General features: G+C 34.2%; 1 protein-coding gene across 1 annotated transcript; it reads right to left on the bottom strand.

The window, feature by feature from the left end:
- Positions 1-27,376, bottom strand: LOC136038796 (acetyl-CoA carboxylase-like). The gene is made up of 6 exons (XM_065722177.1): positions 24,625-27,376; positions 20,568-20,804; positions 13,864-14,067; positions 13,137-13,335; positions 3,678-3,778; positions 1-345 (listed from the first exon to the last, which is right to left on the bottom strand). Exons 1-6 carry the CDS (start codon positions 24,694-24,696, stop codon positions 16-18), a joined length of 1,143 nt encoding a protein of 380 aa, XP_065578249.1. The 5' UTR covers positions 24,697-27,376; the 3' UTR covers positions 1-15.

The raw sequence follows: 27,376 nt of genomic DNA, 5'->3' as shown, positions 1-27,376 counted from the left end.
GTTATCTTTTTAGCTTTAGGAGCAAATATACTGCTTTTGGGAGTTTACATTACTAGTGCATGTTCCATATCTCACCTTTTCTGGGTCATTTGGATCGACCCAAGCTATTCTAAATAAGTGTTTGATTTCTTCAGCGAGTCCAATACGAGCACCACTATTAGCAGCAATGTAAACTCGTGGAATTCTCAATTTTCGTGCCAATTCTGATGCCAGTAGAAACAATCGATCTTCACGAGGTCCAAACGATCCAATCATATAAGTAATATCGTTACAAATGAGTATTATGTCTCGACCTTCCGGATATTCTGGAGTAAAGAGCGTCATGCGCCATGCAACCATACCAATCTGTAGAACAAATTTTTACATAAACATGTAGTTAATCGTAGCTTATCAACGATTATTATATTCTATATTTAAATTATTATATTTTAATAACATATTTCAAATAAGTATATTTCAATAAACATATTTATATTTAAAATATATATATATATATATATACATATATATATATATATATATATATATATATATATATATATATATATATATATATATATATATATATATATATATTATATATATATATATATATATATATATATATATATATATATATATATATATATATATATATATATATATACGTTTAAATACATTGAATAATATTGTAATATTTAGATATCCGGGTTGCAGCGGTAGCTAGCAACTTAGTAAGAGCCGGTCATGTCCAATATAACTAAAAACTAACCATTTCAGAAACAATAAAGGACAAACTCCTTCAAAGTATCTGACAGATCGCTGAAATTATGGATTTTGTGAAAAAATACGCCATGGTTTAAATAGTCTAAATGCCCCATCCACTCACCCTATAATCAGACTTGACTTTAGCCCGTGTTATTTCTATCCCATCTAGTAATTTGATAAGAGCATAAATTCAGCCATTTCAGCTTCTGAGCAGTTGTTTCGAAATAAAATCACCATTCCGTAGAACAGCTTCATTAAATAATGAATAAATGGCTTCAGTACACAAAAAGAAACTGTAGTAGAATTATTGACCTGATTATTTCTACAATGATTTCAACTTTCCTTTTGCAACTTTAATTAAGTCTCTATTATAAAATCAAATGTAGAACGCCGTGTCCAAGAGGGGGGGGGATAGGGTAAAACCTTCTTGATATTATAGCTATACAAAAATCAACTTATGTTACAAGTTACAAAAAGGCAAACTTTCAGATTATATCTTATTTGCCGAATTTTACACTAAAATTGCCGGATACGGCCATATTACTATTCGGACTAAAATTAATACAAGTAAAATTCATATTTAAAAATTAAACTTAAAATATGTTAACTTTTTTCCCGGAATGAATCCTATCTGATTCAAACTTGTGGGGAAAACCACATTTCAATTTTTTTCCCCAAGAAGAAATTACAGGGAGTTAATTAAAATTATAAACTAATAGAAAAAAAAACTAATAAATTAATCCACCAATAGATCCTGTAATGGTGCTAACAAGATTAAACTGACTTAAGATCTCCCAATAACAGCTAAAAACCTTGAACCCTGTGTCTTAGCATAAGGGTCATAAGCTTAGACAGAATCTTATGCTACTAACACCGATCGCTTAGAAATTATAAGGAATCGCTTAGAAAAGATACATAATTACTACCAAGGATCTTTATTAATTACTAACAATTGATCAATTTATTAATTGCTTTCCTAAAATATGGGTGTCTTAAGAAAAGGACAGAACAGATACCACGTTTTCAAACTAATTTGTGTTATTAATTAACTTTATACAAACATTGCGTTACTCAATTCACTTCCAGCATTTTCCATGGGTTTAACTAAGCATAAAATTTAAACTAAATTAAACTGATTTGAACTAAGGTGCTTAGTATAGAGCATTAACTCATCGAATCCAAATTAACATACTAATTGATAACTTAGTCAAACCATTTTGAGCCCATCTTCTGAAGATTTAAATTATTTTGCCAAGATAGCACTGCCTTTTCTATTATTACTCACAAGCATACACTTTTTAAGACGCTGGGATAAAATATTACGTCGGGCCATAAAGAACTGCTACTAAGGGGGCTGCTTTTTCATCGAGAAATTTATACATTAATGTATTTAAATTTTACAATTTCGAACAACGGCCGAGGTTAGACCCTAGAGAATAACTTTTTTGCAGCCCCCCTCTCCCCTATAAACACTATAGATATTAATTGCAACAAAAGCTGCTTTGGGCCATTATAAGAAAAAAGACACAAAATAATAGCAAATGATAATGACATAAAAAACATGGTAAATAACAATAAGAGTGACAAAAGATAACAATTGCAAAATAAAACAACCATAATAAAGCACATAATGCCATAAAACGAACTCAAATAGTAACACCTATGTCGCATCCATGCTAGATAGATACTAATTTTTTAAACCCACACGGGCCATAATTATGAAAAGACTTCTAGTTTATGAATACTTCTAGCATTACTACAGCTACTTACTTGCAGTAGCTCTTTACCCATAAAATTTAGAAAATTAAATACTAAAAAATTTTTAATTTAAAGTCTTTATATACTAACACATTACTGATATCTCTCAAAACAAATATTCAATTCTCTATTTCTTGGATCAAACTTTCAAAATGAAATCACTTTGAAATTCAGAAACAAAAATTAAGAAACAAGAAACATACAGGCCCAGCCTTTAGGACAGGTACTTGGCCAGAAAAAAGGGGTGTGGTGAGGGAGGTGTTCAAAAACTACAAAATGTTGTTGTAGGTTTGAATCGATTGTATTAATGTAAGGGAAGGAATCATCCAATCCTTGCGTGAAGGCATAATGGCAACCGTAACAATACTGAATTCAACTGCTTACACACCAATCTTTGTTTTCTGTTTTCTACAAAAAAAGAAAATATATGACAACCTTCTCTCACGTTTTAATGGATTTCTCGCGAAAGCTTGCTCACGGTTCACAGGAAATAGCCAGCAAAATCAAGTTTATATGAACAAATTTATTCGTTAACTTTTTCTCCCTCCATAACTCTATCTACCTATATAATTAGCTGTGTCGATAGCTGTCAGATCTTAAAACGATGGTGAAACATTATACAAAGGGTACATGAAACCATCCTACCAAGCGAGTAATTTTCATAATACAGTCAATACGTTTCATTTAAATTGTGACTAAATTGATTCCTAATTTCGGTAAGTATTTGAAAATACTTATGGCGAAACGCATCATTGGAAGACTATGTGCTCTTTTGTTCAGACTATAAGTTCAGATTTGTTTTCACACAGTTCAAACTTTGTGTTTTGTCAGAAATAAAACACAAATTCAGGATGTTTTCAACATCAAACTAATTTTGATTCGTTCATGCCTGAAAAGGCTTATGGTGAAACGTATTATTGAAAGACTACGTGTTTTGTGTTTAGACTAAAAGTTCAAACGTTTGTGCTCACGAAGTTCAGAATGTGTGTTTTTTCAAAAAAAAGGGAAAATTTATAAGATGCTGTCGATAAAGATACGAATGGCACAAACACGAACCATTTTTTTTTGTATTCATAAGATGTTTGTAAAGCTCAAACAAAATTTTAAGGCGCTTTCAACCACAAGTCAAACTTATTTTGCCCATGTTTTAAACGACTCGTGGACATACTTACATCATTTTCACCAGGTATACGTTTTTGTTCGGATAATTCACCCTGTGAGTTCAAAACAAGTTCCACACTCGAACAGAAAATAGATGGCAGATCATTACAGCCTGGAAGTAAAAACATACCTTTAAACTGATAAAATATAGTGTATTAAGCTAATGTAAAAAACACGTCTATATTAATAATATAATAGTAATAAAAAATAAAGAGAAGTGGAAACTTAATCCTTAGGGAAGACATGAGCTATAAAAACAGGGGTTCAGGAAAAAGTGGAAGGAAAAATTTGCGTTAAACAATAGAAAAAAGTAGTAAAGGAGTAAAAAATAAGCGCAGGCCCATACTTAAGGTCTATTTCTGCCGTCCTAACAATTATTTGTTAGTAATAGTTTTACTCACAATTATGTATCAGTAGCCTAACAGAAAGCTGTGACTAATAATTTTTAGTAAAACTTTCAAGCAATTCAAAACGTGGTTGAAGAAAATTGTTGGTAGGATATAAGCGTGGAATTGAAAAATTCCATAAACAAATTTGAAAATTTGATCATTTACGACATAACTGTAGGCAACATGTTTGTATAATGATTTTGTATTATATTTTTATTATATTTTTTAAGCTTGAAGTCTTGTTTAATTTTTTTTCACATGCATCAACTTATAGATTCTAACGTTTTTTTTTGCAAATCGTAAGAAAAAAAATTATGCTAGGTAACAATCCTTTTTCACCAAGCTGAAAAAAAAAACAGTTGGTAATAACTACAACAGAGAGGTCTTAACAAGATACGCCAAATTAGGGATCACCACACATAAGTTCAAGCCTCTTCTTTTGATCTTATAGTAAGACCAGCTGTTTTCAGCCTCATCTGAACTCTGAATTTCAGATGTTCCAAGCTCTTGGACTGAGGGTCACTGATCCTGCAGAGTCAAACCATTGATCCGCAACCCAAAGGATTTACTAGGCCAAGGTTCGAACCCTCGTATCGAAGGATATAGGATTATAATTCCAGCGAATAACCCACTCGGCTAGGATGGCCCTAGCCGAGTACATATAAAAGTTCAAGTACGCAACAAACATCCACGATATAAATAGCTTTTTAAATAGAGAGGTTTATGGCAAATAAAGGTGACAATATAGCATATTGGTATCACAGCAATCAGGTTCAACCAGGCTATAGCACTTAGTTTTCGATAAAACTTGGTAGCAAATGACACATGTAATAATTTGTCTAAGCGCCTATGTCTCAATGTAAAAAAAAAAAAAAAAAAAAAAAAAAAAAAAAAAAAAAAAAAAAAAAAAAAAAGGCTAGAATTCCAATGAGAAACTTAAAATTATTTTGCCAACGTTGCCAGTGTTTTGCTAACTACAGTTAGATTTCTATGAGAAATATAGAATTAAGTATTAGAACTGATATAGTGATTTTCGTAAAAGTATGGATAATTCAAAACTGAGTATTTTTCCCTGAAAGCGATTTTAATTTTTGTTTTAGAATTTCAAAGTTGGATTTTTTGGAGTTGGCATCTGGAAACAACGACATCACAAATGTCTTTCAATTTCAAAGCAATATTATAAATTGATTTGTACAAAGCAAAATTAGCGCTCAAAAGAATTTTGAATTTAAGTCGTATTGTTATAATAACAAATACAATTATCAAATCAGCATCGTTGATTTCAATAGTAAAAGCAAATAATATGAACACATTTAATGCACAAGAAATTTGCAACTAAGAGAAAACTATATATATTTCTGTACTAAAACCCATTCCCATGTATCTGACAATTACAATTGAGAAGCAAGTATTGTAATGAAAACTTATCATTGTAGCGAAACCCTCATACTCCTGCTAATAAGACAGAAAAGCAGTTAGCTTTCTGGTTATTAGCCTGTTATTAGTGCTCAGTGGTTGTGCTCAGTGCTCATATTGTGCTCAGTGGTTATTAGCCTGCTAATAACCACTGAAAAGCAGTTAGCTTTGAAAGAGCAGATTGGGTGTTCGAAAAAAATAGCGAAAAATAAAAGCGACAAAAATAATGTTTGTGTGGAGTAAAATTAGCCTGGATTTAATTTAAATTTTTAGAATATTATTAATTTATATTTTAGAATAATATTTTTAGAATATTCTTGGAATAGAAGCGACCATCAAATCAAAATTGTTTATTTCAATAGCTGAAGCATGTAGTTGAAATACATGTAGTGCGCAGGAAACGTTTCGTAACTAAGGAAATATTATACATAAATTTGCACTTTAATTCCAGCTATACATATCTGGCTATCATAACTGATGTGGAAAATGTACTAGAAAAACTTGTCAGTGGAGTGGATCGGACCTACAAATTCATTCTAACAAGGCAGAAAACTCTAATAAATAAACTACGCCCATGGGTAAAGTTCTCTGCCATAGCAAATCACTGTTCCAATGTAATTTTACCGCTAATAAAGATAAACCCAAAGAAAGTTCTTACACAGAAAATTTGTCAGTCACAAAGGAAACATATAAATTATAAAATAAAACATTATATAAAACATCATATAAATATAAATTACACTCAGTACATTCTATTCTAAACTTTGAAAAAACTGCAAACACAAAATAATTAAAAACCATGCAGACTGTACAACAGTCTTAGACCTTGAGTTTATTTCTTTGGGGGGAGGGAGCCAAGGTTCTATTTATTTAAATTATAATAATGTGTTTGTGCTGTTGCATTGGTGATTTCTCTTTTCATTATATATATATATATATATATATATATATATATATATATATATATATATATATATATATATATATATATATATACTAGCTGTTGGGCGCTTCGCGCCCCCCCCCAAGCCCCCCCGCGCGCGTAAGTCGTTACGCGCCATATTAGTTACGCGCCATTGTAGTTGTGTCCCTATGTCCCACCTGTGAATATAGATATATATATATATATATATATATATATATATATATATATATATATATATATATATATATATGTTTTTAACTACGTAAAACTTGCGAATATACAACATTCTTTGCTGTCCCATTGTCTGTGCATATAAATAGATTGTCAGGTTTACCGACTCTTGAACATGCAACATATAATGGTCCATGGGAAAACAATCCGTATTCAGATCTATACCTCATGATTCTAATGATTGCCCTTGAGCTTTGTTGATGGTGATTGCTAATCGACCATTCCCTGAGTCGCCATCGTCATTTATATATCCCCCTGTGCACCCCGGCGTCCCCTTTGTAGTTATGTCCCTGTGTCCCGGTCGTCATTTATATTCCCTGTGTCCCGGTCGTCATTTGTGTCCCGGTGTTCCAGTCTGTGATTTCTCTTTGAGTGTCCCGGGCGTCATTTATATTCCTTGTGTCCCGGTCGTCATTTATATCCCCCTGTGCCCCCCGGCGTCCCCATTGTAGTTGTGTTCCTGTGTCCCGGTCGTCATTTATATTCCCTGTGTCCCGGTTAGTTTTTGCCCTTTTTTTAGTTTTTTCAGTTTTTTTAGTTTTTAGTTTTTTACCTTTTTTTAGTTTTTTAGCTTTTTTAATTTTTTTTCTTTTTAGTTTTTTTTTGTAGTTTTTACCTTTTTTAGTTTTTTTTCTTCTTTTGTATTAGTGTGAAATAATTCAGACATCATATGCGGACAAACACGACGTCACTCGACAGACAGACAGACAGACATAACCCACAAACAACTTATTTTTATAAATATTTATTCATATTTTTTTAGTTTTCTTTTTCTCTTTTATTTTTCAGTTTTTACCTTTTTTAGTTTTTTTCTTCTTTTGTATTAGTGTGAAATAATTCAGACGTCATATACGGACAAACATGACGTCACCTGATCCACAGATCCACACACAGACAACTTATTTTTATATATATAGATATATATATATATATATATATATATATATATATATATATATATATATATATATATATATAAACACGTCCAATCAAAATTTTGATAGCCATTTTTGTTCAATTGTAGTTGAAAGGTCTAGAAATTATGTATTTGATGATGACAACCCACCTACACCCCTCAGGGCAAGGGTTGTAAGTTATGCCCTGGGGGACTATAAGGTATACACAGAAAGGGCGATCGTATAAACTTTTGAGGGGGCTCATTGGATTGGTAATCGGAAGTTCAAGTGTCCTTTTTAAGATTCAGAGTAATCGGATGGTGGATAACCCCACACCTTGTATTGTCCCGAAAAGCATCTGCTAGAAATTTTGAGATGGTTATTTGATGTCGCAGAAACTTAAAAAAGACTCATTCGATAGGAAACTGAAAGCACTAGATCCCCTTTTTCTTAGTCAAAAATGATAGGAGGGCAACGAACCCCCGACCCCACATCCAATAATCCCCAAAACACATGTAATCAAAATTCTAAGATAGTCATTTTGTTCAGGGTAGTTAAAAGGTCTGTAACTTATGTCTTTGATTACCCCCAGACCTTCTCAAGACCAGAATATAATTTGCACTTTACTGAAAAAAAAATGGCTGTGGATTGCTAATTTAGTATACCTATACTCGTATATATTCCTTAATGTTCTAATAATTTTTTTTCATTGATTAAAGTAAAAAAAGTTGAAACATTTGAAACGTATCTTGTTCATTTAATTTTCATAAAAGAAATAACCGAGTCAAACTCAAAACGAGCAAAAATTTACATTAGTAGGACTGACATCCCCCATGGCTTTTCAAGACCAGAGTATTGCACTTTACTGAAAACAAAATACATTTAAAAGTGTTTTCCTTTGTTTTTACTTGTTTAAAATATTTTCTACAAGATACACGAAGTGGAGAGTCCTCCTCCTTGTACTCCAATTACAGCACAACTGTCTGATGCCCTTTTTAAGAGTAACCACAGATTAGAGGGCAAGCATCCCTCCTCTCAAGCCCATTAATTTTCCAAACACATCCAGTCAAAATTTTGAGACAGCCATTTTGTTCAGCATAGTATTACGGTCCAGCAGCTATGACTTTGGGGATATTAGGCATGTAGCCTCCCCACAATTATGCAATTGGCTCATTGTGCTTTAAAACTAAATGTTTCTTTAAAAATAAATTACAAGGCATTATGTTAAATGGTAGCCAATAAGACATCTCAGCAATGTACCGAGAACAACTGAACAATGTACCGAGGGTATTAAGTTGAAACTTTTGGGGATACTATTATTACTACATCTGCTCTTAAGATTTAAATAAATAAAAAGAGTGTTAGTGTATCCAGGTTGTCAAAGAGCATAGATAGAATTTTTAAGTTTTATTTTTCAGGTCACCTTCAGAAGCTATAAAATTAAATAAAAAAATACTGTTTGTGACAGGATAAAAAATTGTTGAGAAAGTTTCTCGAAGATACAAATAGCAACCCTTACTACGGATTATTATAGAAAAAAAAAATGAAGATATACAATATTATTTTTTCCATGAAAAAGCATATCTAAACTATATCAAACAAAAACGAGCAAAAAATTAATTTTAAAAACCTTTTACACAAAACTGGTTTTTCAAAGAAAAGTAATGAACTTCATTAAGCCAAGAATGAGCAAAAATAAAGTCAAATAATCTTCGAACTGAAAAACTACCACAAATGCCTATTAATAAATAAATGGAACTCAAAACGAACAAAAATTACAATAAACAGCCGAGTGAAACTCAAAACCAGTAAAAACTAACACGAGTAGGGCTGATAACCCCCATGCCTTCTCAAGATTAAATAAAAAAAACTAGTTTTTTTAACTGAAAGTAACGAGCGACATTAAAACTTAAAACGAACAGAAATTACTCCGTATATGAAATGGGTTGTCCCCTCCGCAGTCCCTCGCTCTTTACGCTAAAGCTTTTAATTGTTTTAAAAAGTAGAATTGTGGCAAACAGTCAAACTTTAGCGTAAAGAGCGAGGGACTGCGGAGGGGACAACCCATTTCATATACGGAGTAATTTCTGTTCGTTTTAAGTTTTAATGTCACTCCTTACTTTCAGTTAAAAAAACTAGTTTTTTTATTTAATTTCTGAACGTTTTTGAATTAATGCATGTTTGATTTTGGCTCTCCGCACATGAATTATTGAAATGAAATTAGTATATTAATTTTTTTTGGCTAAATGGCTTTCTCTTAGTGTTAATCAGACGATTTTGAGAAATAAGGGGTGGGGAAGGAGACCTAGCTGCCCTCCAATTTTTCGGTTACTTAAAAAGGCTACTAGAACTTTTAATTTTCAACGAACGTTTTTATTAGTAAAAAATATACGTAACTTAAGAATTAACTTACGTAACAAACTTTTATATACTTATATTCTTATTATGTGCACGAGGGGGTTTGTACCCTCGTTAATACCTCGCTCTTTACACTAAATCGTAAGTTTTGTCCCAATTCTTTAAGAATGACCCCTGAATCAAAAAGGCCGTAGAATAAATAGTTGAAATTACAAAAAATATTTTAGCATAAAGAGCGAGGTATTTATCTCCTCCTAAATACCTCGCTCTTTATGCTAAAGTATTGTTAGAACCCCTCATATGCGTAATAATCTCTGTTCGTTTTAAATTTCAATGCTATTCCTTACTTTCATTTGAAAATAGGTTTTCATGTTTATTTTTTCATTGTTTTTTTATAGTAATGCTAGAAAATCCTGCGCCCTTTTAATTGAATTTTTCTTCCCCCATGACATATTCCTCAAAGGAAAGATTCTTCCACAAAACCCTCTCCCATCAACCCCACCCCCAAACCAAAAAATCCCCATGAAAACGTCTGTAAACTTCCCAATAACCATTGCTATATGTAAACACTGGTCAAAGTTTGTAACTTGCAGCCCCTCCCCCAGGGATTGTGGGGGAGTAAGTCATTCCCAAAGACATAGTTATTATGTTTTTCGACTATGCGGAACAAAATGGCTATCTTAAAATTTTAATCTGTTGACTTTTGAAAAAATTAGCGTGGGAGGGGACCTATTTGCCCTCCAATTTTTTTATCACTTAAAAAGGGCACTAGAACTTTTCATTTCCGTAAGAATGAGCCCTCTTGCGACACTCTAAGACCACCTGGTCGATACTATGACCCCTGGGGAAGAAAAAACAACAAACAAACAAATAAACACGCACCCGTGATTTGTCTTCTGGCAAAAAATATGAAATTCCACATTTTTAGATAGGAGCTTGAAATTTTGCTATAGAGTTCTCTGATATGCCGAATGTGATAGTGTGATTTTTGTTAAGATTCTATGACTTTTAGGGGATGTTTCCCCCTTTTTTCCAAAATAGGGCAAATTTTCTCAGGCTCGTAACTTTTGATGACAAAGACTAAATTAATTGAAACTTATATATTTAGAATCAGCGTGAAAATTCGATTCTTTTGATGTATCTTTTAGCATCAAAATTCCGTTTTTTAGAGTTCCGTTTACTATTGAGCCGGGTTGCCCCTTACTACAGTTCTTTACCACGAACTGTTTGAAAAGAAAATAATTCGGTATTTCGGGGCTTCTGACATTATTACTCCTTTGCGGAAGTTAGGCTCAGAATTGAAAAAGGATTATATTTTTTCTCTGGGCCCCTTCCACCTCTTAGTTCGTTTATTTTCCCGTTAGTTTTCACCTGTTTTCGCTTTATAGTTGTGTTATCTCTTAGCAGTTCTTTCGTTAGTTGAGTTATGGTTGTGGTATATATGTTTTATCGCTCGTATAGTTGTGTTATTTTCAAATTATACTCCATAATAGAGAGGCTCCGAACACCCAGCATTGTATATTAAGCTCTGAATTTGACGTTTTTTTCTAACATGACCAGATTCGTCCTGCGCCCTTTTCATTGAATTTTTTCCCCCATGGCATATTTCTCCAAGGAAAGATCATCCCACATAGCCCCCTGCCTCAACCCTACTCCCAAAACCAAAAAAAATCCCCCTGAAAACGTCTGTACACTTCCCAATAACCATTATTATATGTAAACACTGGTTGAAGTTTGTAACTTGCAGCCCCTGCCCCAGGGACTGTGGGGGAGTAAGTCATCTCCAAATATATAGTTATTATGATTTTCGACTATGCTGAACAAAATGGCTATCTCAAAATTTTGATCCGTTGACTTTCGGAAAAAAATGAGCATGGGAGGGGGCCTAGATGCCCTCCAATTTTTTTGGTCACTTAAAAAGGGTACTAGAACTTTTCATTTCCGTTAGAATGAGCCCTCTTGCGACATTCTAGGACCACTTGGTCGATACGATGACCCCTGGAAAAAAAAAAAAAACAAAAAAAAAACAAACAAACAAATAAACACGCACCCGTGATTTGTCTTCTGGCAAAAAATGCAAAATTCCAAATTTTTGTAGATAGGAGCTTGAAACTTCTACGATAGGGTTCTCTGATACGCTGAATCTGATGGTGTCATTTTCGTTAAGATCCTACGACTTTTAGGGGGTGTTTCCCCCTATTTTCCTGAATAAGGCAAATTTTCTCAGGCTCGTAACTTTTGATGGCCAAGACTAAACTTGATGAAACTTATATATTTAAAATCAGCATTAAAATGCGATTCTTTTGATGTAGCTATTGATATCAAAATTAAATTTTTTAGAGTTTTGGTTACTATTGAGCCGGATCGCTCCTTACTACAGTTCGTTACCACGAACTGTTTGACCAGAACATAATTCGCGCTTTACTGAAAAAAAAAAACAAAACAAATAAAACGAATGACCGTGGATTGTCAGTTTAATTGACATTTACGATATTTCTTCCTTAAGGTTTTGATAATTTTTCATTTATGAAAGTAAGAAAGGTGAAAACATTTCAAACATATTATGTTTTCAATAAAGCGCAACTTGTGTTCTAGTCATGAGAAGGGATGGGGGTTATTACTCTATTCATGTTAATTTTTGCTCGTTTTGGGTTTGACTCGGCTATTTTTTGTAATTTCTGTTCGTTTTGTGTTTCATTTATTTATTGATATGGAATTCCAATAGTTTTACGCTTGGAAGATTATTTGGCTTTATTTTCACTCATTTTTGGCTTAATGGAGCTCTTTACTTTTCTTTGATAAAACTTGTTTTGTGAAAATTTTTAAAATAAAATTATTTATAAGATTTCTACTATGCAGAAAAGTTCATTTATGCACAATTTTACAGTTTTACAATTTTACAATTTTACAATGATAGATGAATTACCGAATTTAACAGTACTTTTACTATGTAAGACTAGACAGGCATGACAATATACTATACCACCTCCCCCGCCTCATCTTAAAAAATTAAGATAATATTCCAGCATATCAATTCATAGCCTAAAGGGTATCTGAAAAACGGTCCACACATAATAAAACTGTGCACAAGAGATGAGAAAAACTGACCTTTTGTGTATTTTGCATGAGTTAATGAGGATTCCTTGACAAAAAAACTGACTTAGAATAGAAAAAAAAACTTTGGACGTTCCAGCTCCCAGTACTACCCCTACCAAAGCGTCATATACTAGAGTGAAACCCAAAAGGAAACCATACCATCTTTTGTCGAGGTATATTCCTTCCACATTTTTTCAGTCATTTTTGAAAACATCTCCGGATAGTCATAAACGTAAGTAGTACCATTCGATTGGGCTTGGAATCTTTTCAATTGTAGAAAGTCCTTTGTGACATACGGAGTAGAGACTTGCAGTCCGTGAAGAGGTCCCATTCGTGGTCCATAAGCTTCAAATTTAACCTAAAAATTACAACGATAATCAGTTTAAAATATTTCAAATAAAACCAGAAATGACTGATATCTAAAACACTAAGAAATTAATACTAAAAGGGTACAGTCTTGGGATTTTTCTTCGGCTAAGATAGAAATCCTTGGTGTTTTTTTTTGTTTTTTTTTTTATGCCGAAGCATTCGAAAAGTTATGGTCCAGGCAGGCATGCGGATTCAAACGTTGACCTACGAATTTTGAAAAAGTTTGTGCAGAAGAAAAGCGATTCAAGAGACTAAATGCCATAAAAACATCTAATTCAGGCTCAAATAACCAAACTTTCCGGGGATAAATCCAGGTTCAAAAGCAGCCCTTTCCTCAATTACACTAGTGCATAGGCATGCTTCTTAATAATACATTCACGATTCTTTTGTTGGAGAACACACTGACTTTAATTTTTTTTTTTTTAGATAATGAGTTTACGAAAAGATTTTCCGTAATCACGTAGGCTGGACTTAGACTAACATAGGCCTAGTAAATTCAAATGAACATGTTTCTTACTACTCCAGTTTTGGGATCCGTGACCTCTTTATACATACAAACATCTAGGTAATACCCACTCTCGTTGGCTAAGTTAAGCCTGATAGGCACGGTAGCCTCATTGGGTGATGGACGTATGATCATGCGTAACTCTGCTTGCAAAACTCGAAGCTTCCATAGGCGAGGTCCATAGCGCATCACCATCCCTCGTACACTCTCCTCAATCTACAAAAAAAATGAAAATCACCTATATATATATATATATATATATATATATATATATATATATATATATATATATATATATATATATATATATATATATATATATATATATATATATATATATATATATATATATATATATGATAAAGTTAAATCCAAATATCTAATTTTTAATGTTCAGCTTTTTTAATTAGGTTGTCATATGCTACACTGTCAGTGTACCTGGCAGTTCTCAGTTCTTATTTTCCCATATTAAATAGCTAAAAATCCAACTATTACAATTTCCCTGTTCTCTTTGGGGGTAATAATAAAGGATTTAAGTCTTTCTCTTTTTTTCTTTTTCTACTATTGCGATTATTTAACTTTTATAGAGTATTTCTACTTTTACTTTTTACTGTATATATTTCTTTTTCGAATCACGACTATTATCTTCTAATCATTCTTCTCCATTTGAAATATCAGAGAATATCTAAGTGAGGAGTGGATTAATCTTTCACAGCAAAGCAAAAATACTCTATACTATCTAAGTGAAATCTTGATTTTAGACGGTAAAATAAATGCTATTTTTTCAAGCGTATTTAAAACTGTAAATATCAAAACCATACCAAGAAGGAAGTTTCATGTTTGACACCCCCCCCCCCGAGCATAACCTGAAAAATACATAACGTATATATGCTTAAGTAGCTTAGTAGACAATACCATCAACAGACTATGTTTTCCCCCTCATCCCAGAATCAAAGTCATGGGTAAGGCCTTGTCAGATGCCTAAAAACTAAGAATGTGATGGAAATATTGTTCAAATAAATGCTTACTAGACCACTATATATAAAATCATTTCTGCTACAAAATATGAAAAAACAACTTATGATTAAGCAGGATGTGCAAAACCTTTTGCTTTTTCTATTTTCACGAAAATGGCTGTTTTTCTGAGTTGTTTCTTTTACTTAATTAAATAAAAAAAACTAGTTTTTTTTAAACTGAAAGTAAGGAGCGACATTAAAACTTAAAACGAACAGAAATTACTCCGTGTATGAAAGGGGCTGTTCCCTTCTCAACGCCCAGCTCTTTACGCTAAAGTTTGACTCTTTCTCTCAATTCTACTCTATTAAACAGTAAAAAACTTTAGCTTAAAGAGCGGGGCTTTCCCTGAAAATTCCCCTGAAAACGTCCGTACATTTCCAAATAATCGTTACTGTATGCAAACAGTGGTCAAAGTTTGTAACTTGCAGCCCCTCTCCCAGGGACTGTGGGGGAGTAAGTCATCCCCAAAGACATAGTTATTATGGTTTTCGACTATGCTGAACAAAATGACTGTCTCAAAAATTTGACCCGTTGACTTTGGGAAAAACAAGCGTGGGAGGGGTCCTAGGTGCCCTCCAATTTTTTTGGTCACTAAAAAAGGGCACTAGAACTTCTCATTTCCGTTAGAATGAGCCCTTTTGCGACATTCTATGATCACTTGACCGATACGATGACCCCTGGGGAAAAGAAAAAAAACAAATAAACACGCACCCGTGATCGGTCTTCTGGCAAGAAATACGAAGTTCCACATTTTTGTAGATAGGAGCTTGAACCTTTAGCAATAGGGTTCTCTGATACGCTGAGTGCGATGGTGTGATTTTCGTTAAGATTCTATGACTTTTAGGGGGTGTTTCCACCTATTTTCCAAAATACGGCAAATTTTCTCAGGCTCGTAACTTTTGATGACAAAGACTAAATTTGATGAAACTTAAATATTTAAAACCACCATGAAAACCCAATTCTTTTGACGTATCTTTTAGTATCAAAATTCCGTTTTTTTAGAGTTTCGTTTACTATTAAGCCGGGTCACTCCTTACTACAGTTCGTTACCACGAACTGTTTGATTAATGTTTTACTATACTTTTTGTCATGAATTTTAGCACAGGTTCTATTGCACAATCAATTTGCATTAACCATCTTTTGACCAGCGATTTGAAATCATAGCAGCTGTCTTTGATCCTAATCCCTTGTCTCTCCCCCTCCCCCCAAAATGATACTTTTCAAAAGAACACACATTTTTTGGGGTATTTGACAGCCTAGTGTATCCAGATCACACAAGCATATCTTACGTATAGAAGCATTACTTTGGTTTCGATAGGAAGCAAGTTGCTTAGTATGATGATACTGCTTCGAATAAGACAAGCCGTAGTTAAAGTTTAAAGATTCATTCTTAGATCAATAGTTGAGAAGTACCTTAATCATCAGACCCATTTAGTCCTCAGTTTTATAAATTACAAAGAGGCATTTGATTCAGTCGATAGAACAGCTTTAGCAAAGTTTCTATCTTATCCTTGAAGTAATTAGACAATAACAGTCTTTATTAGTAATTAGAAATTAACAGACTTAACTTAGTTACTTAGTTAATTAACTAACTTTAATTAATTAGTAATTAAGAGTAATTAACTTAGTAATTATACAATAACAGATTTTAGTAATTAGACATAATCAGACAAGTTCATTGAAGTAATTAGTGCTATGTACGACAACAAGATTGCTGCAGTTAAAGTAGGAAGTGAGGTTAGTAGCTGGTTTGGTGTTGAATCAGGAGTCAAGCGGGATTGCGTTCTATCCATGATTATACATGAAATACATGATATTTTGGTATTTTTGAGAGTTCAGGGCGCAAGAACAGAGTTTGAAAGTTAATAATAAGAAGACTACGTCACTTACACTTGGAATAAATGAAACTGACCAGGTGATGTTGGGTAGTTAGAAAACTGATCAAGTAGATAACCTTACATACATCATAGGACTATACGTAAAGATTGTTAATGCAATGAGGCCATAATGTTTTTACACAGTTGAAAGAGATTTTGAAGAATAGGTCAAAAAGTTTCCAAACCAAATTAAAAAATTGGAAGCAACCGTGTCGCCAGCGATCACATATAATTCTGATAAGTGAGCGCTTCGAAAGGCAGAGGAAGTCGTTAAATGTTTTTCAGAGGAATTGTCTACAGGTATTTATAGGAACCCATTGGCACCTGGAGCCAAACAAAAGCAGGCCATCCCTGATTTGGATGAGAAGAGGTTATAAGAAAGAGTTTAAAGGAAATTAGAACTTCACGACAGAGGATAAAGTATGAAGCTTTAAATAGATGGGTGAGGAGGAGCAGCTTTGTGTGTCTCAGGCGGCTCGATGCTGCAGTCAATTGTTAGTAGTAGTAACAGTAAAAGCACTATCTTACATAATTTGTCAAAAATACTTCATAATAGAGTTATTTTTATCATTATGAAGATACAAAGTGTCCTTAATTTTCAACATAGAACACATTATTACCTAATAAGCACTTTTTACTAGTAAGGGTGAGAGGGGTGCAAAGTAGAAAAAGAAAAAAAGGTAATGAAGTATTGTGATTACCAATTATCAATAATTCGTATGGTCGTATATGTAACGTAGGAAATAATTTACAAACTCGTCATATGATGACCGTCCATATTACAAACATAAATTGGAAAGAAATATCGCGGTATTTACAACTGGTATTTAAACTTACAATTCTACTTTATTACGCAAACAAAAATTATTCAAATTGACTTTATAATAAATACTTGATTTTGTCACAAACGCTAAAAATGCCTCAGCAATACGAGCTTAGAATGTGCTGAGAACGAGCACAAAAATAAAGGAGTTGCAATGAATGGCAATGGAGTTACAACGAGCTTAGTACTTGCTTAGAACGAGCCTAAAAATAAAGAAGTTACAATGAGACACTTTTCTAAACTCCCCATAATTACGTCAATTCTAAGTCCAATTTTATTGTCTTAAAAGTTTCTATATGTTTTCCCAATTTTTATTTGACGCAGAAAAAACTTTCTATAGTCAGAGTTCGCCCTTAAAATACATCCTTTCCAACCTCTCTGAGACTAATACAGACCAAAAAAGGGTTATAACTCAGCCGTTTTAGAAATATAAAAGCACCATATCTGCATTTCTCGCCAATAAAACACCAGGAACACCTTAATAAAACATCTATATTAAACGCCAATGGTTGCCTTTGCAAAGTAGAATAGTTCACACTTATGGGTATTGAATCTAGCACCTGCTACTATTGTATATTTTCCCACTTAAACAATTTAGTCATATTTCATTTTCACACTATTTTTTACTTTTAGATATGCCCTTTTGCAAACCAGCTTAGGAATTGGTCGTTGAACTGCTAGCCATGTTTTATTGGAGTATGCACTTGATGCAACTTCATGCAGATTAACAAATGAAAAAAAAAATTAGACATTCCCTATCACCATGATCAAGCCAGATGAGACACTTTCAACATCGCAACAAGAAGTAGCCAACACGCCTAAACAATTTTAGGAGGTGCTGGACAGACGACTATAGAGGAAGTTTAAGGCCTGTCAACTATCGTCACAGATGATTACAATAAATATCTACCCTTCTCATCCAGCTCCTCTATGATTTTGTCACCAGTCATTGAAGACGAACTTATGAATATTTTGCATACCATGAAAAACAGTCACTCTGAAGGTCCAGATGGGTCATCAATTTACATAATAAAGAAGACCATGAATCGCTATGTCGGTACTTTCGCACTTATCATCAATTCTTGCTTTAAGGACAAAATCTTTCCCACTATGTTCAAGTCGGCAAGGGTTACACCCCTCCACAAAGGTAGCAACCGAGATATCGCTCCAACTACCGCCCTAGCTATATTCTCTCTAATTTTCCGAAATTATAGAGCCTTACACTTACAACACAGTAATGAATTATCAAGCCGAGTTTAATTTTTTCAACGTGCATAAGTTCGGATTAAGGTCTGGCACTCTACTGGGCATTCTATACTGGTTCTGCTACAATTTCTAAATGATGCAATGAACCGTGAGGAAATACTAGATTCAATATTAGCGGATGTGAAGAAAGCATTTGACTTTTTCGTCTGATTTTTCTGGGTAACCTTGATAACTGCGGAATAAGAAGCAATGCTCTCTTACTCGTCCCGTTTTACCTCGCTGATAGGAATAAATTTGGAGATGGAGGTAAAATATGATCGGTAAAAACCTATTTTCAGGAAAGGTAGGAGTTACGCAAGGTCCAATTCTTCGACGACTTCTGTTTCTAATATGTTTATTAGAATTCTTGACACAATTGCATTTTATGGAATTACTCTACTATTTGAATATTACACGGCTGATCCTGTCAGAGGCACATATGGATCCTCGGTAAGAGAATACATCCGTCGAGGTCAAACGAAGCAGTGGTTTACTGAAAACCACATTATTTGAAACTCATCAAAGACCCATTTCATTCTTTTCGACTTTCTGGTGCCCTGCCGTCACTTTCTGAAATATCTGTCCATTTTAAAGGAGAACTAGTTACCATTACTAGAAAAGAATCTTGTAAGTAGCTAGGTTTTATAGTTGATGAAAATTTATCTTTGAAGCTTCAGATCGATATACCAAGGATTCAGCTGGGAAGGAATGTTGAGTTATTGCAGTATCTAAAATTTTACCTCCCTTTCCCTACCCTTCATTCAGTTTATTATCCTTTAGTTTATTTTTACTTTGATTATTGTCCCATTACTTATCTAAATACTTTCAAATTTCGGATAAAGCCCCTTCAACAGCTTCAAAAAATAGACCTTGGTACATTAGAGTTACTCCTTCATTCCGCATCAGCAGTCACCGATAAATACCCTATTTATTTGCCTGTATATTGACAATTGGTATAGTTCTTCCTATCCATTGTGTCTGTTTTCAACTCAAACAAATTAACAAATTATTACCATTTGCTCTTGGTTCTATCAATTTTTCACGAATTTCTTTCGTTCAGAATAATTATAGGTTTAAGACGACATTTAGCAAAATTGTCTTCCCCAAGAATTCATAAAGAAGATCTCAGTTTTCTTAAAAAAAATCTTAAAATAAAGTCTTGGAAAATTTATGAAAGTTATGTGGATTCACGATCTTTTATTCCGCTTTCTAAAAATAAACAAAAACTTCCTGGCTGAAGGGCCAAGAAACGGAGATCAGCACCGCCGGTAGGGACTGTAAAGTCTAATGCCGTATCCTTTACCTTTATAGCCGTCCTGGCCGAGTTGGTTGGTGCGCTGGATTCGGGATCCTTTGTCTGAGAGGACGCGGGTTCGAATCCCGGTGTACCCAATTCTTCAGTTGGGACGGGGGTCAGTGGCGTGACTCTGTAAGCTTAGCCAGAGTCGACCCAGCTCTAAATGGGTACCTGGAGAAATCTGGGGAAGGTAAACAGGAAGGGTGTGTGAAAGCACAGGATGGCTGGCCCCCAACCCCCCATTGCACTTCCTGGCTGAAGGGCCAAGAAACGGAGATCAGCACCGCCGGTAGGGACTGTAAAGTCTAATGCCGTATCCTTTACCTTTACCTTATTATCTAATATATATATTTTTCCCAAAACTCATAGATATGAACTCAAATCCCGAAATCTTGGTAAAAGTCGAAATAAATGGCAGCGCTAAAAGAGAAACCATTATAATCAGAACTCTACTCACCTTAGCTGGATCCATAATGACCGTCGGTACAAAATTCAAAAATATATGATTGCAGTCAGTTCTCCTGGCCATGGGATGTGAAAACGCCACCTCAAGCTCGTCCATAGACTCTAATAAAAGTCGCTCTCCTTCATTCTGGAGATACTCAAATGAAGCTTCTTTTGTGATCAGATCAGAGTGTCTAATTATTGATCGAATAAAAAAGCGATAGTCAGTAACTTCTTGTCCCTTAGCAACCTAAAAGAAAAAATAAACAAATAAATGCCTATTTGGTATCTCCTTAAGATACCCGTTGGGGGGACTAGTACCCTTTGGCTCTCATTGAAAAAACTTGCCGCAATAGAAATATTAATCAAACGCATCAATGAAAAATTTCAATTGTCGTTTCCCTCAAGTAGGAAGTTGAAGTAGCCCAAAATTTTCTGGTAAAATATTCGAAGTTGAAAGAGCATGAAAGAAATGAATATGGACGATGTTTTACTCCCGTGCTATCGGGACTCCAACCGCATTTTTGCTTCCCTATTCCCTTCTTTGGTAAATAATTTCATTGAACTGGTTAGCCATAATCAACTTTTCAGTCAAATCATTTTCGATAAAGGTGCATATTCCATTGCTGCTGTTGTGTTTAAGAAGCTGCTGAGAAAATCACTCACTTATCTAAGTTGGATTTTTCTACTACTACTACTAGCAACTCACAGAAGCACCAAGCTGCCTGAGGCGAACACAGCTACGCACGCTCCTCCTTCATCCCAATCTAGTCAAAGCCACACTCTTTACATCCCCCAGGAAGTTTCTGTTTCCTTTTAATTTTTCTTTATGACATCTTTCCAGACCCAACCGCGGATGACCTACTTTTCGTTTAGCCTTAGACGGTGAGGTGAAAAGGAAAACCTTCGGTAATCTTTCATCCTTCATACGCAAAACATGCCCAAGCCATCTCAACCTTCCTCTCATTATAGCCCCGGTGATTCTAACGTGAATCCAGTGATTCATTTTGATCCGTCATTCTTTCAAGCTCTTTTTCATAGTTTGTAAAGAAGTTTTCACAATAAACTTTTACTATTAAGACAAGTCAATGTAATAGTTACAATTTAAAGCATTGTCCCATGAGACAGGTTTTTTTTCAAAACAAGCTTAGAAATATGTTACTAAGAGCTGTGGTCATTGTTAGGTTTGCAGAATTGCTTACATCATGGTGTTACATCATTATTATCCTCTTCTGGATAAAAAAATTACAAGCTAAAAAAGAAAGGCCATCTTTTTTCCTCGATAGCTCCAAACAGAAATAGCCCCTGGGAACCGAGTTTTCTCCTATTTTTTGGTTATTCATCTTAATTAAGGGATGAATGAGTTGTACAAATTTAACACAACTCCTATCTCCTGAATAAAATTTTGAACATAAGAACCTCAGAGAAAATGGAAAACAATTGCTTGAATCCTTTTTTAAGGAAAATACCCTAGTAAAAATTCAAAGGTATATGATTACCGTTACGAAATTATTTTTTAGCATGAATCTCAAACAGTTCCTGGTAGTCATTTCTTGATAAATGAAAAAGGTTAGGACTTTAGTAAAATAAGCGTTATGATTTAAAGTTGAATATTACCAATATTCAAAGAATACATAGATAAAGCTAAAAATACTGTTGAGCTGAATTAAATGTATAGACCAATAGTTTTTATTCAAGATATAAAGAAGATAGGTGATATTATTATACAGGTGTAGTCCAGTAAAAATACGGTTTTCCAGCGTTGCCAGCTTTCTCGATCAGGCGTTTTGAATTATTTTCTATTCTCAATCATAAACTCTAAATTATATGTTTTGAATATTTTTTGTATTCCGTTGTGAATATAGTTTAAATATTTGTCAAGTGCATTAAGATTTTGGCTTTGGGTCCCGTGGTGGCGCAGTGGATTTGACCTTAGCTTGGTAATACGGGACCCAGAGATCGAATTACGCTGCAGGAATGCACTGCAGGGCCGACGCAGGGACCTTAGTAGTCAAGAAGCGTCGTTAATTCTTAAATAAAAAAAAAATTTGGCTTTGATCTAGGCTGTTTTATGGATAAAAATATTGCTTATTTTAGCCTCATAGGCTTCCTTGAGATTAACGGCTCACATTTTTTTATATGTTTTGCTACTTTTTTCATTTTTTTTAAATTACTTTTTCTCAAAAATACTAGGGAATCAGGTGTTGTAAGGTGCTTTTTATGGTAAGGTGCTTTAGGGTGTGGATCTGACATTGGAGCCAAAGCAATATTTTTGGCATCATAATGTTCAAAAAATGTATTCAATCGCATACTCAGAATCGGCCAAAATCAGCAACGCAGAAATGCCACTTTTTTCAGGGAAAAGAGGGGGGAAACTTGAATTTAAACTTATGCAATATTTTCTGGATTAAACCGTCGTTTCCTATCAATTCGAATCCAAGGAGATTAAAAATGACATCAGAATTGGAAATTCCATCGCTTTGTTACCCATTTTCACCCAAGCCCGTCAGAGGGGGATGAACCATCAGTATCCTCGTTTGTACAGTATTTGGTGGATTGAAAGGTTGTTTCCTACGACAGTTCAATACCAGTCAGCAGAGATAAAATATGAGATCACAATTGAAAAATTCCATCACTTGGTGCCTTATTTCTACCCTAAGTAAGGTCAGAAGGGGTAAAAATACCCTTTGTGGTACTATAATAATACAATGCATAAGTGGAAAAAAAAATTGGAAAACGGGGTAGCCTACTAAGTGATGCAATTTTCCAGTTCTGATGTCATGTTTGGTCTCCCCAGAAATGAATTAAAAGAAAACAAAATCTCAATTATGCATTTTTTTAAATTATGTGTTATATTATGAAAATACAACCCATGTTTTTCTTCTTTTTTTTTACACTTTTTGACCTCAGCTAAGGCAGAAAGGGGGGCAGTAAGTGATGAAATTTTTCAATTCTGATCTCATTTTCGACCTTTTTGGACTTGAATTATTAGGATAAGACCTTTCAATCCAGAAAACACTCCAGAAATTTAAATTCAGGATTCCCCCCTCCTTTCTCCTGAAGAAGGGGTATTTCCGCAGGGTTAACTTTGGCTGATTTTGGATATGTTATTAAGCAAATTTTTCCAAACATTTTGGTAAAAATCATTTCTGTTGCTCCAATACCGATGTTAGGTCTTTTTTTGTAGTGGATTAGTGAACAAAACAAGAAAATTGGAGAGAAATGAAAAAAATTCAAATTATGTTTGGTATTATGGCAGTCTAGTTTACTCAATTTATTTCTGTATTTATAGACTTAACGTCATGCATTATTACGGAGCAAATTTTGTCCCTAACCTAAGTAGTCAAGGTAGACTCGAGCTCTATTTAGAATTTTCGAGTACATCAGTTTATGTACTTATCATAAGCATCATGAGCAAGAAGACCAATAGGGAATTTTTTTTTTGCAAGACAGCGGAAATTTACATTTGTATGAATATTTCGGCCCTACATCCAATGGCTGTCCTCAGCGAAACAAAGACGTATAAAACAACCTAGAATTAAGATACGACCATTAAAACAAATTTTTTGTTGAACTTCGTTGAATTAAGAATGCTGGGATGGCTTATATTTTTTTTTTTTTTAGTTTTTTTGGTCGTATTTGATGTGATTTTCTTTGATATAAATTTGATTTGATGTTTTGCTGAAGACAGCCCTGGACATATGGCGAAATAGTCATTTAAATATAGGATTCCACTGTCTTACGAAGAAAAATCCCTATTGTTCTTCTTGTTGCCGATGTTTACGTAAGTTTATGGACAAGCAACAATAGGTAATTTCTAGATGAGCAATTTATAAATTTTGAAAATAATTAGTTAACTTTTCCTAGATTTTTCCGTCAGCCTAGTGAAAAAGGACATGTTTAAGAATGAAAGGTTACACTTAACCCGACGCAAATTCGCCACTTAACATAGAGAATATAGGAGTAGCGTAAAAGCTGCTTAACTAAAATTTCTTTACTAAATTTTCATTTTAGCCGAAGTTCAGAAAGCTCGGAAACAAGTTATATGGGCGAAAGTGGAGACAAATTACCTTTGCTTTTCCAAGGTACAAATGCATCTTCTGGTTGGAAGTAGCTAAGGCCTCAAGCTCATAATTTTGCATTCGATTGATTTCTAGTTGAAAAGCAAGAGCAGGCTCCAAGTGTCTATAGATCCGGTCTTCAGCAAAACCATCTCTATGCCTTGATTAAAAAAAGAGAGAAAAATAGGTCTTGAATAAAAACCATGAAACTTACAAAGTGCCTGGACCAAAGGGGACAAGTTTAATAGCAAAACATTAATAACGGAATTTAGAAAATGTAGCACAAACTACACTTCCTACAGAATTCGATTCTATTGGTTCTAGAAATTATGTCAACTATCTGTGATTTAGCAATTGGTGATTTGGGCACTAAAGTGCAATCTGTGATTTGGGCACTCAATTTCTGACTTGATCTGACTACTTTTTTTTACACTTTAATCAACTTTCAATTTTTTTAATTCAGTTTTTCTTTCCAACTACATGTTTTTAAATAACTATCAAACAAGTCATGAATTCTCACAAATTCTATGGAGTTACAAGTTAAAACTAGTTAGATGTTTTTTTTTCTATTTTTCTTTAAAAGAAAGTCGATTTATCCCCATTTTTTTCTTATCTAGAAAGCTTCAAAAATATTTATATGTTAAAAAGAAAATAATTTAAAGTTTTACCAAAATTTTTCGGAATTAAAATCATCTATTTAAGCAATTAGCATCTATATATTCACACATGGCCTCCTCTGCTTTTCAATTTAATTTAAAGATGTACACTCCTACGCCTTAATAGTCTTATCACTTAAATAACACGATTAATCATTTAATTTAAGTAGTAGGCTATAACAAAAATTTCAATTAAAAAACACAGAAACAGAAAAACTAATATTTATTGTTGGAGAGATCAGACATTCACGCAGAAAGCTATTCTGAAGTAAAAGATTACATACTAAGTCACAAAGGCTAGGAATAAGTGAAAATGAAAAGCTGACCTTGGGCAACGTAATGATTGATCAGGTGGATTACCTAGGCAGTACTATGAGTAAAGACGGTGAGATCAGTGAATGTTAAAAGTAGAATAGCCAGGACTCAGGGTATTTTTTCGAAGTTGAAAATAATTTGAAAGAAAAGGAAGGTATGTGTGCAAACCAAGACTAGAATATTGGAAGCTACAGTGATGACAGCTGAGATAGGCGCTCCTGAAGCATACGGCTTTGAAACATAGGCGCTCCAAAAAGTAGATGAAGATTTGCTAGATGTTTTCCAGAGAAATTGTCTACGGATTGCTCTGGTTAGCCGGCTGACTAACCGTATTTCAACATAGTAGACTGCGCGAAACGTGTGGTTAAATCCCACTGTCTAAGGCTATAATGAGAGAAATTCTGACGTGGCTAGGGCATGTTCTGCGGTTGAAGGATGAGAGATTACCAAAGATTGTTCTTTTCAGCCAGCCGTCTAGAGCTAAACGGAAAGTAGGTCGTCCACGGTTGGGGTGGGTAGGTGTCATAAAGAAAGATTTAAAGGAAATGGGAACTTCCTGGGAAGGAGACTTTGAATTAATTGGGATAGAGGAGAAGCGTGTATGGCTGTGTTGAGCTCAGACGACTTGGTGCTTGGGTGAATTGTTAGTAGTAGTAATAGTAGTATTTCTGAAGGAGGGGGGGAGAGGAATCACGAAAAAAAAAACAACGGACAAATGATTTGACAATACTTGCAAAATCTGTAGCATAGCGATATTCATGATGAGAGCAGCAACGCGAATATACTAGCCTCAGTTATTATGACTTATCGATATCGAGAAAATATAGATCATTATCGATATCAGTATTTGACAAAATATAGGTACTGAATATAATTTATTTATAAAAAGCAAAAATAGCTCTAACATTGGAGATTGTTCTGAGCATCAACTGATCATTAGATGAAAGGTAGTTGATGAACATTTTCAACCAATGAAAACAAGGCGTAAGACGTGAGAAAGGGAGGGTTCGGACATTTTTTCACTGTCAGAAGCTAGTGCCTGATACAATCTCCGTTTCTTTATAAAAACATCAAACTTGTTCATTCAGTATAAATGAATTTTTAAAATTTTTAATCGAATGGATTCATTTCTTAACAAAATGGCTCTAAAACCCTATCGAACAGTACTTTCTTAATTTGCAGTTTAAAGAAACACAACACTTCCGAAAAATTTCCAGTTAACTACGAAATAAAGACAACCAAGGAATAAACAAAATATAACAGCCACGAATAAAGAATTTTAACGATAAAACGCTCAGACAAAAAGGTCAGAATTTGAAGTTGAATAAGATGTTGATACATATTTGAAATATGACACAATCAAACTACTACTACTACTAACAGTTCATTACGGCACCAAACCACCTGAGTATTCCCTGTGTCCCGGTGTCCCGGTCTGTAATTTCTATTCGAACAATCCCTGTGTCCCGGTCGTCATTTATATACCCCGCCTGTGCCCCCGGCGTCCCCGTTGTAGTTATGTCCCTATGTCCCGGTCGTCATTTATATTCCCTGTGTCCCCGTCGTGATCTGTGTCCGGGTGTCCCAGTCTGTAATTTCTCTTTGAGGTTCCCGGTCGTCATTTATATTCCCTGTGTCCCGGTCGTCATTTGTGTCCCGGTATGTAATTTCATCAGTTGAAAAACATGACGTCAGTCGACAAACAACTTCATGACGCATACAGCTCAATCCTTATAATGACGTCAGTCGACAAACATGACGTCAGTCGACACACAAACATGACGTCACTC

The sequence above is a fragment of the Artemia franciscana genome, chromosome 18 (genome assembly GCF_032884065.1).
Source record: "Artemia franciscana chromosome 18, ASM3288406v1, whole genome shotgun sequence".
In the NCBI taxonomy this organism is placed as follows: domain Eukaryota; kingdom Metazoa; phylum Arthropoda; class Branchiopoda; order Anostraca; family Artemiidae; genus Artemia; species Artemia franciscana.
Note: the sequence above shows the minus strand (reverse complement) of the source record. Positions and strands in the feature narration are given on the sequence as shown.